The sequence below is a fragment of the Oryzias latipes genome, chromosome 19 (genome assembly GCF_053564925.1).
Source record: "Oryzias latipes strain Hd-rR chromosome 19, Olatipes_Hd-rR_3.1".
In the NCBI taxonomy this organism is placed as follows: domain Eukaryota; kingdom Metazoa; phylum Chordata; class Actinopteri; order Beloniformes; family Adrianichthyidae; genus Oryzias; species Oryzias latipes.
Window position 1 is genome coordinate 5,636,875 of NC_136255.1, and position 18,509 is coordinate 5,655,383.

The 18,509-nt window shown below is 41.1% G+C and overlaps 1 protein-coding gene across 5 annotated transcripts; it reads right to left on the reverse strand.

The window, feature by feature from the left end:
• Positions 1-10: 10 nt before the first annotated feature.
• map2k4b (mitogen-activated protein kinase kinase 4b) lies at positions 11-17,420 on the reverse strand. 5 transcript variants are annotated; one of them, XM_011488449.4, is made up of 13 exons: positions 17,194-17,420; positions 15,747-15,782; positions 12,334-12,366; positions 10,002-10,104; positions 8,862-9,036; positions 7,730-7,849; positions 7,520-7,639; positions 6,966-7,017; positions 6,750-6,877; positions 4,179-4,256; positions 3,944-4,092; positions 3,779-3,824; positions 11-3,681 (listed from the first exon to the last, which is right to left on the reverse strand). In XM_011488449.4, exons 1-13 carry the CDS (start codon positions 17,294-17,296, stop codon positions 3,568-3,570), a joined length of 1,257 nt encoding a protein of 418 aa, XP_011486751.1. In that variant the 5' UTR covers positions 17,297-17,420; the 3' UTR covers positions 11-3,567. The 5 variants fall into 5 exon arrangements, with proteins under 5 accessions (XP_011486751.1, XP_011486752.1, XP_004080717.1 ...); XM_011488450.4 differs by lacking the exon at positions 15,747-15,782; XM_004080669.5 differs by lacking the exon at positions 12,334-12,366 and having other exon boundaries at positions 17,194-17,419.
• Positions 17,421-18,509: the final 1,089 nt, after the last annotated feature.

Consider the following 18,509-nt stretch of genomic DNA (forward strand, 5'->3'; position numbering starts at 1 on the left):
ACCACACAGGTTTCCATCTTCTTTCATGGGAACTTTATTTGTAACCCTTGATAAACATACAATTATTATTCATTGCGCCTTAATATTATCTTATTCTAATATGAACATTCTAATATTTTGCAATTTATACAACACGGACTCTGGAAACTGGTGTTTTCCAGATGGAAGTAAAGTTTCTTCAAACATGATGTGATCAGACATGGAGACCTTTCAGGCAATGGAGACCCCCACCCCTCGGAAAAATGACCATTTTCCATTTTGGATCGCAATGAACATCAACTTCTACAAATTCTTTTAATGGGATTATTAAAAATATTCAATGACATTCTTTCAAATATACAACTGCATACAATATCGCTCCAAAATCGAGCCCTCAGTAACCACATCAAAGTAGCCACGTGTAACATCAAGTCAACTTTAGCAGTGTGTGGCCTTTTGACCTGTAGACAAAAGCTTTCCATCCCATAATCTGGAGTTTGCTCACTTTTGGTGCATCTTTCATGCAATCAGTTCATGCGTGACCTTGTCTTTAAAAACTGCTGTTCATAAAGCAGCTCAATGAAAACAGTCGTTTGCACTCAAACACCAATGTCCCTACAAATGTCTCTGGTGGGCGTGGCTTACCGACAGTCAAACCTATTGACTGAATATTAGAACTGGACCGACTGTGACGTCACCCATAGAAAATGATGTACTCCTGGATCCAACGAGAGTCAATTTAGTCCGTTTTTTTTCGCGACGACATCTGTGAGCAGTGATTAGTCTAAATTCTGTCAACGTTTCTATGGCAACCGCTCTCACCTATCAGGTGAGGGCTTGTTGGAAGGCCACACCCCTACCACTGAAAGCGGGCTACATGAAATCTATCAAACGTCTAGAACATTCAACGTGAGACATCATCTTTTTATTGAAGTGTCTGATTGACCATCTTATGACGAACTACAGATAAAAGCATGACAAAAATGTTGATTATCCTGAACATGTTGAAAAAAAAAGTGGAAGACGATTATTCTCACAGAATGACTGAGTAGAAGCTGTTTGTTTCCAATAGAAGTCTATGGGATTTGGCTTCTTATAACCCCTTGTGCTTCCTGTTTGGAACGCCGGGGGGAGGGGTCACTCAGTCCAGTTCTCATATACAGTCAGTGATCAAACCAAGAAACCTCACTGACACCTTTAGTGCATTTGGCAACAGTGACCTGTTCAACATGGAGGCAGATATGAGTCGGGTGTTGAAAAACTGGAGCATGCTCAGTGTGAGCAGAGATTTCCATTTTTCATGTGGCGTACGGCGGTGGAGCCTGTTGGTTTTAAAACTATGGAAAAACTGCTCACTCAAACTGTGCGGTGATGTCACAGAGGAAGAAGGTTCACCCCTCCACCTGAGCAACACCTTTACAAACCAGGAGCAACTTCTGAGAACATCAAGAGCAGCAGCTTAGATGGATTTTTATTGTAACATTTACATAAAAATAAAGAAAATGACCATCAGATGACGAGGCGCTCGTCCCTCTGGCGTTTGTTCGCTTTGCCTTAGTCACAAAACTAAACTGCTTCTTTTACAGAAATGAAATCTCAATCAAAAAACTAATTCCAATAAGTTTTTAAAACAAAATAAAAGTAAAACTAACTTGAGTTCCATCAAAGCTAAAAAAATTACTTTGGTTAGTCCACATTTAATTGAAACTGTTTAAAAGTTTCATTAGGTCAAATTCTGTCACTTTAAATGAACTCTAGTGTTAAATATGTTCAAAGAATGGCAAAAGATAAAAATGTAGTTTAAAAAAATGTTTTTATACCCTTAATTTATTATATAGTCTTTTGAAAAACAATATTTTACAAATATATAATAGGTTTTTTTTATTTTTATTTTGTAAAGTAGTAAAAACATTTTATCACCTTTAGCTGTCTGTAAACAGGGGCCAAAATACTTGAATTTTGATGTTGAACTCAAACAGAACTGCTCTTTAAAAGTATTTAGTTTTGGTGAAGACACTAGAAGATCCTTTAAGTCAAATCCCCACGAACAGAGTGGATAAGTTTGAGCCCTTCCACACAGTCGCCTCCTTCTGCCTCCTTTACTGTTTGCTGTGTCTCATCTCTGCAGCGCCTCCAGAAGTGGCGGACAGAACGCCGTAACCGCCATGTGGCCCTGCTTTGACAGACAATCCTGTGCTAAATCAAACAGTTGCTTCAAATGTTGCAGACAATTCTTTCCTTGTTTCGTGTCGTTTCTCCGTTTGAGCAACTGCTAGGCAGCTTTCAAGAAAAAGAAAAATATGGCTTTAACAGTAAAAGTGACTTTATTTGGCTTTCGTTTCAGATTTTAAATGCAAATCAAAAACAAATTAATAGAAAAGTTGAAAAATAAAAATAAGAGAATCAAACACGTCTATGTGTTTCTGGCCTATTGATGAGGTGAATTATGGCAAAAAGTTCTCCAGCAGTGCAGCACCTTCAAGTCAGTCCAAACTTGGGTTCTTAGCGTTTTTGGCACTTCTGTGTTTTGAAAATGACGGCATCCGTACATCACAACCAAATCCGAGTCTCTGATTGGTCAAAGTTCAACTGGTTTAACTTTCATTCGAGGACCGTGTGTTTTGTACATGGAGCCCAAAAATGTACCTAAAAACCTGCAACTCGTGAAAACGAGGTTTGAATGTGGAAGCCCAAAACGCTAGTTTGTGAGCCCCGGTGTAAACGTGCCAGGAAAGTCTTCGTGGCATCGACGGCACACAGCATCTTTTCTGCAGTGTCCAGTAACAGAAACTTCTTATGAGTGGTAATTTTCTGCCGCACGTCTAACACTTCAAAGGTTTTTCACTCCGAGGGCTCTACAAACTCAATGTGGCAGGAAGACTAAAGCAGACAACTGTGCAAAAGGGGCTTCAGGCTGCTCAGCTCGTCTTCAGCTGTCCCGTTCAGCCAAACATCGACCAAGTCGGAAACATCCTCATAGATCGGTTTCAACGAACGCCAGTGAGATTCTAGCAGCTGGAAGCCTGAACGAGTCGTGTTTTTGCTTCACCATCATGCTTAGTTTTGTGACTAAATACCAACAGGTGGAAAAAACGCGCTGAGGTCAGCACCAGAGCATGGATTGTCCAACAAACAGTTAAACTGAGCTCCAACAGATTGCATATTCAGGGCAAGAAGAGGCCAAATAAGGAGGTTAAGCCACGCCCCCAAAGTCTCCTCTAGTTCAACACATGTGAGAGTATGTCTGCATGGTGAACACACACGATGAAATGACAGTCAGGCTGTTTTGTTCTAAAGGCTTGCGCGTTTTACAACATTTTATTTGGTAGACTGTTTTTTTTTGTGTGTGTGTGATTTCAAGTATTTACGTGTTCCTCCTTCGGTCAGGCAAAAGGAGGCGTTGCATTTTGCTAAGAGAGCGTAACGTCCTCAAGTTCTTCTGGCTTAAAATATTTTGTGGTTTTTGGACCCCCCCCCCCCCCCTCCCCTCAGCAAGCAATGTTGGACGAGCATCCCAAAGCTTAGTGTCCCAACCAATCACTGCACTCAGAGCGACCCCCACGCCACCCTGCCCCTTCCCCCCGGGCATCAGTCAACATACATAGGTGAGACGGGAGAGGCGGGGATCTGATCCAGGATGCGGCACACGTAGCTGGCGACGTCCACAAAGCGCTCCTCGTACATCAGAATGAAGGAGTGTTTCTGCAGGAAAGACACACAAACGTCGTGGAAGCGTCTCATTCTGATTGAAACGTCTAAAACAAGATGAATTCCTGTTTGACGGTTCATGCCAGCTCACCAGAAGCTCCCTGTACTTTGGCCTTTTTGATTCATCCTTTGTAAGGCTGGAAGAAAAGACAAATATATCAACTGAAGACAAAAAAATACAGCAAACGTCTGCGATTGCATGCTGAACTGCACATATCCAATTATCTTTTTTTATATATACGATATATAAACTTGCCAGAGGTTGACAAAGTTGATGAACTTGGGGGAGAACTGCCTCTCCTCTGAGTTACTGAGCTGGGGGGGCTCTCCTTTGACCACTTGAGTGAGCTGATCGAAAACACTGTTCCATTTGGGGTAAGGGAACCGTCCTGTGGCCAGCTCATACTGACAACAAACAAACAGGAGTTCAGTAGAGCTGATGGCGACCTCCCCTTTTCCATCCACAGCCCAAGAGCGGAGAATCGTCTTACCAGCGTGATTCCTAAACTCCAAACGTCGGATCGCACATCGTAGCCCTGTCTGGAAGCGCTTGGATCTATCCTTTCAGGCTGAAAAAAGGAAAAAGTACAGTGACAAGACAGCTTAGGGCTTTATTTCAAGCCCATTTAACTTACGACTCTCTATGGTCAGCTACTAGCATCTGAAATTTAATGTAATATATGAATGTGTTTTATGTGGTTTTTAAAGAGAAATAGAAGAAAAGAAATATATCATCAATTCTGCTCTATGCTGCAGGAATTTATTACAAAATCAAGAACATTAACTGAGTGGTCAACAAATCCTGTGTATAGACTGACACCCAATGTGTACAAAAGGAACTGCAAAAGTTACCAAATTGTTATACAAATTATGTTTTTCTATGATTTTTCTAAGTCAGCATAATTTTCAAATCACTAACAATTAGAGTATATATTAAATGTTATAGAACATAGATAACAGTACTTCTTTTAACAATAAAAACCTTCAAATGGACTGTTCCGCATTTTTAAGCACAACAAAATTTGATCGATTCTAAAGACCTGAAAATGGTCGTTTGTTGAATTTGCTGCATTAGGAGGTCATATTTACTCGAATCTAAAGCTATTTCAATCAAAAACGTCTCAACAAGTCCAGTTCCATTTAAACATAGGAGCCTTATTTTGTAGCAGCTTCACAATTCATGCATCCACTGTAGTTTTTGGAGAGTTTCTGCTTGAATTTCTTTGCAGGGTGTCAGACTAGCTTCCCAGACCTGCTGTTTGGATGTGAACTGTCTCCCACCCTCAGTGATCTTTTGCTAGAGGATGCTCCAAAGATTCTCAACAGGGTTGAGGTCAGGGGAGGATGGGGGCCACACCATCAGTTTATCTTCTTTTAAGCCCATAGAGTCAATGGTGCAGAGGTATTCCTTGCAGCATGAGATGGTGTGTTGTCATGCATGAAGAGGGTTTTGTGCCGGAAAGCACTGTTCTGTTTTTTGGACCACTGAAGAAAGTAGTCAGTCAGAAACTACACCTACTTTTCAGAGTTCTACTTTTCAGACCCTAAAGGGGCCGTCCAGCTCTCTCTCCATGATTCTGGCCCAAAAACACGACTCCACCACCTCTTTGCTGATGTCGCAGCCTTACTGGGAGATGGTGTCCATCCACCAAACACCCACTATTTCATCCATCTGGACCATCTAGGGTTGCACGGCACTCGTCAATGAACAAACTGTTCAAATAAGTCTTTGTGTAAGTCTGGGTCCTTTGCAGCCGTAATTTTCCAGCAGCAGAGAGATCCTTTTTCGTTAGCATATTGCTTAGAAATGTTTGTCTGCTTCATAATGTAGAACAACAGAGTTCCACAAAATTTGATAGATTTTAAAGACCTGAAAATTGTCTCCATTTTAGTAGTTTTATCAATTTTATCTTTTTTATCTTTTAAAATTTGTATAACAATTTGGAATGCTCTGTATAGTGTCACTATGGCAAGTTCGAATTGTCAAAAATGACAAGAATGAAACACAAAAAACAATATGCTAACCCGTAATTTTGGACATTTATAAAAAAACAGACTTTACATTAATTCTCAGCTGGTAGACAAGATAAAAAGTATAAAATAAAACTAGACGTTTCACCTTTGCAGCTTTTTATTAGGTATTTTGCCATCTCTGTTTTATTTTTAAAACGGTAATTTAGTAATAAAAATGAACTTAAAGTGTAAACCATAACGAGAGTTTACATTTTTGGGTTGACATTTTCAGGAAATTTCGCTTGTTTAAAATTTATATAAACTGTCTCTATGTAAATAAATCATAATATGGCAGTAAATCATTTAAATATGCAAGAACTGTTCGTGGGAGGGGCGGAGTCACTTACTGCATGAGTAAAAATGAGTGATAAAAGAAAAACACAATTTTTATTGGAGACTTCATACTTTTACGACAATTCCAATAAAAGGTTGTTACTTGTAAATCTATCAACCTCTTTAAAAAAGATGGAAGTCAGTAATGGGTGTAGAAGGTCATTGCATATACAGTATCACTGAATGTTGCTTAGTTTAAAACATTGTACAAAAAGGAGCTTGAAGCCTGGTTGTATGCAGGCCTTTACAACCATGCTCAGGATCTGATTCTCCTCAGTTAAGTCATGGGTGTGGTGTCTCTTGAGCTATTCTTAAGGCTAATGTAAGTTCTACACACTTAAGACATACAAAATTATGCTGTCATACGGTGTCCTCACACCACAATCTAGTCATTAATAAGGTGCGGGTACTGGTTCCTTGCTGACCGCATGCAAAGTGTGTGCTAGTGATGTATCAAACTATGTTGTTATTGTCTCATTTTCTTATTTCTAACAGTGAGATAGCAGACAAGAAAACCACAGTTTCACATGAACCAACACCGACGAGACACTTGCATGAGCCGCAGCATGAGAAAAAATATGCAGGAACATTTTCACTCTACGGGTTCACAGAACGATCTACGAGCTTGATATTTTCTGCAGTCCACCTGTGTGCCCTGTGCAGGTTTATCCATTTTTGGCCTGCAGTATCTAGTCATTGACTAAGGCTTTACCTACCGCCATGTACGGCCGGCAGCCTGCATCCCTGGTCTTGGCTATGGAGTCCACCAGCTGACCGCTGATGCCAAAGTCACAGAGTTTGATGTTACCCCTTCGATCCATGAGAATGTTGGAAGGTTTAATGTCTGTGAAGAATCAGTCAGACAATGCAATCTTAAGGGACAACGTTGACCAGTAAAGATAGATATTGATGTAATGGAAACAGTAACTTACCCCTGTGGATTATTTTCAAGTTTTCTTTCAAGTGGTTCAGTGCTTTGACCGTCTATTTAGACAAAACACAAACGAGTGGTCAGTTTGAGATGTTTTAACTTGGAACAGTAGCCCAAATTCTGGGGACAGTTGGGATTGTGTTTGGTCTTCAATATGGTGGTATGTTCAGTGGAGCAACACTGATTTAAAATATCCAACCCCTATGTTATGTGGTTGGAGAAGTCCAAATGTGATGTTCTAGAGAGTGTTTCAGGACAGGACTCATGTACAGTAGTGCAGCACCAGGGCAGCATGGCTTGAAGAGTTCAGATGCTGAAATGACCATCAGTAGTCCAGATTTTTCAATTATAAAGATCTTTGAGACTAGAGAACCGCTGAAGGTTAATGCAATTCAAATGTTTTCTATTTTCCACATTTGGTTGTGAACAAAATATTGAATGGTGTAATCTGAAGTCTTTGAGCATTAACTTTATCCACTTTTATTTTGAAGTCCCAACTTTTCCAGAATATGAGTTGTAAAATTTGAGGACAAAACATGAAAACAAACTGCTTACTGCTAATGTTATTTTGCCTAATATTTCCTCTGGAATGACGTCATCTAGCGCACAATATACATATTTGTAGAATTTGTCTAATGAAGTAGACATCAGCTCCATACAGATCCAGCAGTCCCCCTACAGCAGAAATTCACAGGTTGTTTTGGGGGGAAATTAAATTTTAAATCCATTTTATTTTGTAAGAAGGCTGTATTCAGTTTGCCAAACCTCCCTGAAGAGGGCGCCGTAAAACTGGACAATGTAAAGACAGTCACTACTCCTCATCACCACATCCAGATCCATCAGCAGCTGCTTCTGCTCCTTCTCCTCTACGGTGGAGCGAATTCTCTGCAAAGACAGGAAGAGCTGAAAGACTTTTGGACAAAACAAAGCAGAGAAAACCTTTTAAAAAATGAAGTTTTTATGTCCAGCCTTAACATTTGATAACATTTCTGTAAAAAAGAAGTATTGGGGGACAGTTCTGGAATAAATCAAAGGTAAAAAAGTGAGTCCAGATTGTGGACTTAACCTTGTAATAGTTAAGCTTTAGATTCAGTGTTGACTTTCTTTAGACAACTGTAACTCTTTAACCGTTTGTGCAAATAATGTAACTCCAGTGGATTCTGAAGCAAAAGCTGAAGAGCAAGTCTGTTTGCCTCTGCATTATAAAGGTCCATCTCTTGCTTAACACATTTGTATTTGTCCACATCACTCACGAAGGAACTTCATTAAAATACATGCAGAACATCAGAAGTCCTAAAATAGAGCCATGTGGTACTCCTTTCCTGGACTCCTTTTTTGCATATACACTGTAAATGAACCAATACAACAATGCTGTGTTCTTGCTGACACCATCAGCATTGCTTATTTGCTTTCAGTTTTCACTGTTGTGAGTTCTGAACCAAGAGCAACAAACAATCCGATACAATGAGTCAAAATACTCATTAAACATAGCACTCTGTAAAAGGATCCAATATGGTTGGAGCTATTCTTTTCAGAGGTAAGAAGTAGATTCCAGTCATCAGTTACAATGGTCAGAATCAAGTTTTTGTCAACTGAAACGGTCGATATGATTCTGAAATTCCTTTCCATTGACTCTAATGACCAGAAGCAATTAAATGACTTTAAGGTGAAATGTTGGTCCTGGATGCCTGTTCATTGTGTGCAATCTCAAGGATATGAACAAATGAATGGATTTTAATAAGTTTAAGAGTTTATTTATTTTAAATAAAGGGACAATGCACAAAAGCACTTTGATCATGTGAATCGTGAAAAGATGTACTGTGCCAGGTTATAGCAAATTTGGCTAATTTCCTGTAATTCACCTGTAATCCCTGGGAAAGTGGAGAAAGCAACTCACCTTCACAGCCATGATCTGACCGGTGGGTTTATGGACCATCTTGTTGACTGAGCCGTACGCCCCGCGCCCAATCTCCCCAAGGTCTCTCAGATCCTCTGCTGTGAAGTCACAGTACTGCTCAGGAGAGAACTTCAGCTTTCCAGACGACTCGATACTGTGTGTCCGAAGACGTTCTCTGTAGAACCAAAGGAGGAAATGAGATGAAGTTAATGATTGCAAAGAAGAGGCTGCAGGACAGTAGAAGTGCGCTCAGTGAATGTCTCAGGCAATGGAGGGCAGAGGATGCAGTGCTGGAGGACAGATCCTCATGGGAGGACAAACCCCTGCATGGGATGTACCACAAAACCATAACTGAAGTGGCTGATATCAAAAAGTCCTACCAATGGCCAGAAAGGGCTGGCCTACAGGACAGCACTGAAGCACTCATCCTGGCAGCTCAGGAACAAGCCCTGAGCACCAGAGCAATAGAGGCTCAGATCTACCACACCAGACAAGACCCAAGGTGTAGCCTGTGCTTACAGCCTATACCTGAAACAATCCAGCACATAACTGCAGGGTGTAAGATTCTGGCAGGGAAAGCATACATGGAGCGCCACAATCAAGTGGCTGGAATAATATACAGGAACATGTGTGCAGAATATGGATAGGAAATCCCAAGGTCACAATGGGAAACACCTCCGAAGGTGGTAGAGAATGAGAGGGCAAAGATCCTGTGGGACTTCCAGATCCAAACTGACAGGATGGTAACAGAGAACCAACCACACATTGTAGTGGTGGATAAAGAACACAGGAAAGCTGTTGGAAACATCAGGAAGAAGGAACATGAGAAACTGGAGAAATACCAGGGACTCAGAGAAGAACTGGAGAAAGCATGGAAAGTGAAGGTGCCAGTGGTGCCTGTGGTATTGGGAGCACTTGGGGCAGTAACCCCCAAGCTGGAGGAGTCACATTAAATATAGCTGAATTTTAATGCTTTTCCGTTAGCCGTTTGTGTTTCTTATGTTGCGGTTTTGCCGCTGGGTTTGCTGTCCAGGGATTCTGGACATAACACATATTCATAAATCATAATGCCTGGTTAATGCGGTTTATCTTGCATCACGATAACCCTCTGCCCCCTAACCCTAGTGTGCGTTCACTTACATGTGAGGGTTCTGGAAAGATGGAGCTGTGGGCTGGAGCGGGAGCCGCGATGTTGGCTTCACAGGAGGACTGGCAAAGTTTAGCTTGAGAGCTTTGCGTTTGCCTGCCGGGACAAAGCAGAACACATCCAGGTTGCCCAAACATGCATTTTACACATATGAACTCTGGTTGTGGAGGAACCAAGTGCAGGAGAAAAGGAACTTTATGACAGAAACTAAAAAAAATTCATTAAATAAAGTTTTTAAAAAATATGGCATAGAACTGAATCTTCATGTGAAAAGGGTCAGTTATCTGCAAGAGTTGTAATAAACGTAGACTTAAACAGAGTTGTCATCGAGGTATACAGAAACAGATCCAGAAAACTAACAATAACCTAAACACAAACTGTAATGAAACCACAACCTTTACAATACCCCCCTTCAAAAAATGCCCAGACGCCCTAAGACACACTATACCAAGTAAGAGGAGGGGGCATGCAGAAGGTTGGGAGTGAAAAATACCTTTTACAGACAACTCTAGCCCATTTACTCTATAAAAGAACTGGGCCAAGTGAGTGTGACATCACCTACAAAAAATGGTTTACTTCCAGCTCCAGTCAATTCAGTCACCATTTTTTCTCAATACGGAGCCAGATAACACAGTGATTGGTCCGAGTTGGTCTGAGTCAACATCTCTATGGCAACCACTCTTGCCAATCAGGAGTGAGCTTGCTCGAAGTCCACACCCCTAAAACTTGAAAGTGGCCTCAGGAGAATCTGTAAATCAAATTTTTCAAACGTTCAATTTGTGACCAGATGGTTTTGTTGAGGCATCTGATTGGCCAGTTTATAACTCAAATAACTCACACAACAGAACACATATCTTGAAAAAAAACAGATTAGCAACAATAACAAAAAAGAATGGCAAGAGCAAGAATGGCTATTCTGACAAAATAAATGACTGGGTAAGAGCTGTTTAGTTCTTTATAGACAGTACAGACCAAATGACACACCTTCTCTTTCATTTGAATGAGAAGGTGTGTCCAAACTTTTGGCCTGTACTGTATATGGGATTTTGACTTCACTGAGCCAGTAGATACTCCAGTTCTCCTATACAGTCAATAGCCTAACAGGGTAAAATCTGGTTAAGGGTGTCCAGAGGCCTCCTTATGACCCCTCAGGAGAGGCAGACAAGAGGAGGGGCATTCCAAAGACCTCCTTGGAACATGGAGGCACCTTAGAACAGACAAGAGAAGGAGTTCCCCAGCAACACCCTCAGAACAAAAGGCCGGGCTGGATGCCTCCACATCATTAACAGGTGGGTTGTTAGATGCCAGCTAACCAGGACATACCATTCTGCAGACCGCACAGTAAACGGTAACAGTTGTGAATGGAAAACACAATAAACTGGATCCAATCATTCTAATTTTTTGGTTTTATCAACTTTTTTTCCCTCTGTTCTAAGATTTTGTCTAGATTTTTCCTCATGTCTAGGTTTCGTTCTTTAGCTTTAGACTTTGCTTCACCTGAATTTGGATCCTCCTCAACCACAATGTTGACACACCTGTGCGTTTGTTCATCAAACACACGCAGGAGCGAGAAACCGTTCGTCTGGGTTCAGTAATGCCATGATGCAGAACACTTGAGATAACCCCGAAAGGGCTTGATTTGGAACTTTCATGATCTAAAAACATCAAACTTTACTTGGGTTATCTCAAGCTTGTAGAGGAACTGAGGAAGTGCAGATGCAAGCTGAAGACAAGCAACGTTCTCGTTTGAACAAAAAGGACCAGATGTTGAACCACATGGTTGAGATGTTTGCTTTAAAGAAAATCCATGCAGGGTGTGGTCAACAGAACAGGAGGGTAGGAAGCAGAATGGTGACACCGCGTTCAACAACTCCAGTGATTAAAATGTGCAACTCAACCCAAAGGAGCTCCCATGAGATGAAAGGGACTCAACACTCCAACAGCACTAACAGAATCCCTGGAACGCATCTTTTGTAACTGAATGGTGCTAAAGTCCAGAGAACAGCGTCATTTGGCTTAAGGCAACAGCTGAAAATGAGTGTTGAGTCGTCTTCATCTGCCCAACCAGCAAACACGCACATTCTCTACTGACCATAAACCAGACGACAGTGGACAGACTCCCCCGCTACCAGGACACCACGCAGGCTTTTCCAATAGTGTACAGTGGCTCCTTCACACCTCTGTAATCCCATTACCCATATGCACTACAGAAGAATCTGGAGTCTCAAACCCGACTCAGTGAGTCGATTTGAGGGAAGGAAACCACTTTAGACTACTGAAGGTTCCCACACAGAGAGAGGACAGTGTGTTTGGTCTGACGCTTACTTTGGGGAAGTCCAGACAGGCTTATCTGAAACCCTGAGGTAAAAAAAAGAGCAGTTTACTGCATGTTCTCCAGAACACTATGAGAGGGAGTGAAGCCACAACAAGTCTGCACAGAACCATCATAAATGATCCATCTCTAACAAGCAGTTAATAAATGTTTGGTTTTTATGCTTCAGTAAGATTTCAATATGAAACTACAACAAAACTTACATTTTTAAAGTGCTGGCCCTTTATAACTGTAAGGTGAAAGTTATGTGTGAAATTGAAACAAACCATTACTAAACTCTTCACCAGTTGCTGGTGGTTTTCTATCATTATAAATGAGGTACAGAATACAGGTATGATTTTTCTTTTTGTCGTAAAAAACAAACCATGGATTTCATAAAGTTCTAATATTTTACTTGTCTGTTAACCTTGTGTTCCCGTTGAGCTTTTACACCTGCTAAATAATACTAATAGGGGAGACCGACTGTAGGACCAATCAAATATGCTGTTGTGACAGTGACTTTACCTTCTCATTTCCACTGAAGTAACCCGCACCAGGGTTCACTTGCAAGTAAACACTGACCCTCATTAGCAAGCAAATTTGAGATCAGAAGAGCTTTCAATTCTGATTTACAACACTACCTGAGGAGAATTACTGAGACTAACCAAGCATGCCAGTGTAAAAGCCCCCTTACCTTCTCATTCACACTGAAGTGAACTGCACCAAGGTTCACTGGCAAGTGAACACTGACCCTCATTTGTAGTTCTGAGAACTGAAGAGCCTTTACGTCAGCATGATTAGGAAATTAACCTGGACCAAGCAGCCCTGGGGGGATTTCAGTCCCAAAAGATTGTAACAACTCAGTGGCAGGTTTCTATGGTAACAGTCACAGATTCCCTGTGAGCTGATTCTTCTTGTGGTGTCCTCAAATTGCGAGGTTGTGTTGAAAGTCATTGCCAGCTGCATGTACAGTGCTTTTTTTTTGAGAAGAACAAAATCGCAAATTTGATGGGTGCTTTTATCATCTTATGGTAAATGCCGTCTACTTGTAAAGCACTTTTCTATCTTCCTCGAAGGCTCAAAGCACTTTACAGTTACAGTCACGGTCCCATTGAACCATTCACGCACACATTCACACACTCATGCCAGCTCCTCTGACATGATCTAACGGAAATAACAGTTTTTAATAACAAAAAGGGGACATAGCCAGGTCATTTTTTTACTCACAATGTTAAAAAAAGTAAGATAGAATTAAACATGTACTTCACAAGATTTCGAGGACAGATATGATCACAAACTCTGTGAAGGAACCCTTTGGTGCATGTTTAGGCTCTTCTTTGCTGCTAAATTAGACTTTTGCACACCTTTAAACCTTTTGAAAAAGAATTAGTTCATTTTCTCATACATTTCCTGACTGACCCTGCATTGCTCAGCTGAGACAACTGCCTCTTTGACCTCCAACATCCATTAGCAGTGATTCCTTCTCAGAGGAACAGAGAGAAAGGGTTCAGGGACCAGGTTCAGGAGTTGTCAGATGATGTGGCAGGAATCAGTCGAATAGAATCTCAAGAAGGTTCTTGACAAGAAACTGGACCACTCAAAGACGGATTCACAGCACAGGAAAGGAATGGGCAGGACTTGAAAAGACAGGTGAGGCTGTGCAGTTAAATTGGAGTGAGGCCCACTTTGTGGAGCCATCAGAGCAACAGCAGTCTTCATTTCCCTTCACTCCTATGCCAGGAGAGCAGCAGAGATGGATTCCTGTCGCTTTTACAGACATCCCAGACGAAAGTGTGTAGGGTTAAAATTTCATCCTATAGATGGGCTGACTCCCCAGAAGCAGCAGATCTCCTTCCTCTGGTCTCAGCCTGGCTGATTGACCTTTTGTGAGCCGTTTTTTCTTTTGTTTTGAGACTTGTGTTTTTGCTGAATACAATTTTTTACAGCCTCGTTGAGGCTTTTGATTCTTGGGAACATAGAGATGATGAGAAGCGACGAACAAAAGTGACATCTCCCAAAGTTTCCTTGGTCTCCTAGGTGTTGATGAATCTATTTGGTCTTCAGAGAGCAGTGGGTGGTGCAGACGAGCCGGAGAACCGCTGGTTTGTGCAGCACTTTACTCCCCCATCACCACCCGCACGGGTGCTGTGGGTTTTTGGTGGGAAGCGCTGGTGTGTCTTGCAGTTCCCTCTAGGCCACTTTTAGGGAGGTGGTGAAAATGAACGCACCATTGTTGTGCGTGTGGTAAGTGTATCCTGAAATATTTGTAAAGATGATGTAAGCTGGTGATACTGTCATTCGGCGCCCTTATGCCACACTCTAGTCGTCAGTACGATGCATGTTCTGGCTCCATAACCCTGGTGCTATCTTGTGGGGTCCAGATGACCCCACCCTTACATTGACGTGTTATCCCTACCAGGACAAAGGTGGATAAAGGTGGAGATGATTTCATGTAATCCATGGACACCAGTGAAGATATAGAATCATTTGAAAAAAAAAAAAAGGTTCAGTGCACTGTCTTATGGGGTCATATGGACCCCACAAAATAGCACAAGGGTTAATCCTGCGCGTGATATGTAAGTGCTCGTAAGACACCGTAAGATGCCCACACAAACTACACTCTTTATTGTCCAATTTCCTAAATTGGAGCGTGCAAGGCTGCGCACTTACAATAGCACCAACAGGCCCTTTGAGCAGTGCACAGGATTGGAGGGGGGAGAAAACATGAAAAATGCATCTGTGTGCCCCCCCCATATGTTGTTTAAGTGTTCGCTACAACCTGCTGCTCGCAGAATCTTTGCTCTACAGGTTTACCAAGCAATCTACGAATTTGACATTTCGTGTGGGCCACCTGCGGAACCATACAGGTTTGCCCATTTTTCGCCTGCAGACCCGTAAGAGCAATTGTGACAAAGCCTTAAGTTTATTTAAATTTATAATAAAGCAAAGAAACTGCTGATTCCATGTTGTCCAATGTGACTAGCAGCTCGCTTTTACAATCCAGGGCAAAGTGGAGTAAACCTAAAACACACAATGATGTTCCAGCTTGGTGTTTGACCTGCTTGTTGACCCAATAAACCACATCGATCAACAATCCTCAGGGCCCTACCCATAATCCTCTAAATGGACCGTGATTTGGATATTTCCCATATTTCCAACTGCTGCGTGTTTCCAACACAGCAGAAAGGTCTGCGCAGACGCAGGTTTGCCTGCTGCGTCTGCAGCGTACAACAGGAAGGGAAAAGCATGCAAAAGACAGGAGGAGATGGAGGCTTTCACAAAAATAATAAGACAGTTTTGATTTTAAAGAAAATGAGCAATAGATGGAAAAGATGGGGTTGTAAAAGAAAACATGAATTTATGGACCAAAACGTGATCTGAACATAGTCCTTTAAAAAAAAGATGATCGTATAATAGGAAGGAATACCTGTTTCATTTTGACATCTCCAGCAGGTGTTGGTTTCTGCAAGGTTTAAATAAAACATTTGAAACGAGGTGTCTGTCACAAATTGATTTATAAAAAAAAAATCAGTAAGACTTGTTAAGTAAGTCTCGGAATGAACACAAAACTTGCTATTTTCAAAATAAAATCACTTCATTGAAACTAAAATCGACATTTTCGGAAGTACAGCAGCAACACTAGATGTACATGGAGATTCATAAAACTCAGCTTCTTCACATTAAGAACAGACTAGAATTTACCGAATGGCCCTAAAGGCAACATTGAAAGATAAAACAAGCAGTAAGATGGACAAAACAAAACGAAAATAAGCCAGTTTATTGCTTAAATGTTCCCCACTTTCAAACTTAATTCAGTTTAATGTTTGTTGTTGCCTTTGACATCGGGGCGGGGGAGCAAAGTTGGCCTAGCTGGGAGTGAAATAGATTTTTGGAGTAGGCCTGCTGCCTCCTGGAGCATTCTTAAACGAACGAGCCGGCTCGAGCGCGTCGGTCTCGTGCTCTCAAGTTTGACACTTCAGGGATTCTGGGCAAAAGATAAACTCGGGAGTGAGACGCGTGAAAGCGCTGCAGCGGGCCTGGGTGACCCGGGAGCCGCTAATGTTGTAGCCTCACAGCCTCACCGAGCAAGATGAAGCCCGCGCAAAATACGGAGTACGAACGGAAACTGATGTGCGGCCCTTCAAAGTAAAAGACGCGTCCTATCAGTTTTAAAATAGTAACTGTTTAACACATCTTATAAAAGTGATGAAAACACAGTTAAAGAAACAAAGTCAACATTAAAAAAAAATCTTAAACAAAAAAACAAAGAATAACCAACTAATTTTTGGGTAAGTTAAAAGACCCAATGCTTAAAACAAAGACAATTTAAAGAAAAACAATTTCAAACACAATGTATAGATGGAAAAAAGATCAAACCCAGGAAACAGATTGAACTTTAAATCTGTGGGAATAAACTGTAACAGTAAATTACGGGGCATATACAAAAGAAATGTCAAAAAAAATCCACATTACATTCCTGACTAATTTTTGTTTACATGACATCACAGCAACATATTACTGAGACCATTGACGGATCCATAACTTTGACATCATCAATAAGTTCCAAATTATTACACAAAAAACTAAACACAAGATTGATAATACATCATAAATGTAATAACCCTAACATTATATATATCTTTAATAATTTTGTTAGATACTTTTGTTATCGTATCTTTTTTTTTACTTCATTTACGTAAACACAAGTCTATTATTTTGAAAAGATCCTACCGGAAATGCGCCTATCGTAGGTTTTAATTGACGTGTTTGGGTTTCTTCCCCGTGTGTTTGTGTTGTTGTTTTTTCGCCTCTGGAACCCACAAGCCATCTTTCCCTCAACCGAAGCCCGGTGTCGAGAGTTGGGGGCGGGTTACCTTGCATGCTGCTGCCCTGCGTCTGCTGGTGGAAGTGGTGCGACGTGGATCCCACCACGCCGCCGGAGATCGCCGAGCTGCCGTTAGGACCGGGAGTCGCCATTGATGCGTTTCGGCCGCAGCGCTCGGGCTGCAGTTTAGAGAAACTTCGTCCTCTGCACTCCAGACGGGACTCTGCGTCACTTGAACGCAACGCAGCAGCTGCAGCACGGCCACGTCTGCGCGCTGCCGCCTTCAGGGGTTGTGGAAAAATCCAGTGCCTGACTTTAGACAAACAATCTTTAATCAGAAAAATCCTTTTATGGAAAAATATTAGAGGAATGTTTTTTTTTCACAGCTCCATACACACTGACAATATCATTTTTCTCCTTTTTGGACTTTGCTAAAAAAAATAGATTTGGATATTTTTTCTTTATTTGGAATATGGCATACTTTTAAAATGTATTTTTAAGTCATACTTGTAATTCAAGTGACGTCTACTTAATATTTAACAAGAAACTTTGACCAAATAAAACAACTTTAGAGTAGCAACATTATCTTTAAAGACAGGTCGTTTTTTTATTTATTTTTTTATTTGATGTTCTAGACAAAGTGAGTTCTAATGCAGAGAGTGCAGATTTTGGCTGATGAAGTGAAACATTTTTGAAGAAGTTCTGCAGCATTCAGGGACATTCAGGAAAAGGCACCATCAATAAGACGACCCAGGCCGACACAACAGTGTGAAGGATTGTTCAAACTTTTCAACCCTTTGGACTTCAAAGTGAGTCAGAGGAGAACAGAACTCCAAATGAAGTTCTCCTGCTGTTCTCCGTCACACTGTAGAGAAATCTTCGTCTCAGAGTCTGCGGGTCTCTGGTATCTTCATCCTCCTCCTCATTGTAAATCAGCCAATCAGAAGTTGTTTATCAGACTGCTGGATAAAGGATTTGTAAAATCAAACAATCAAAAATTAAACTGGTCTTTGTGTTTAGGTCCATTAGAACGATAGATAATGAACTCTGTCAAGCATGGTGGTGAAAGTGTACTGATCTGGGCTCACATATTTATCAGTTTTCTGAAGCTTTTCTGAAACTAAATGTTGGGAAAAAACTAAAAATGGAAATGAATCTGAACTTGACAATAGAATAAATACAACTCACTCAGTTTAATGTTAGATGTGATTTTTAAAGTTTCTAAAGCAGCTTTTTGGCTCTAGATTTGAATTTTATACAAATACGGCAAAGAAAAGGCAAAAAATAAACTGGAGCAGCTCTGCAGGAACTCTAATTTCCGTGTCTTTTGAATCCTCCTGCTGTTGCGTTTGTCCTGAAAAACTG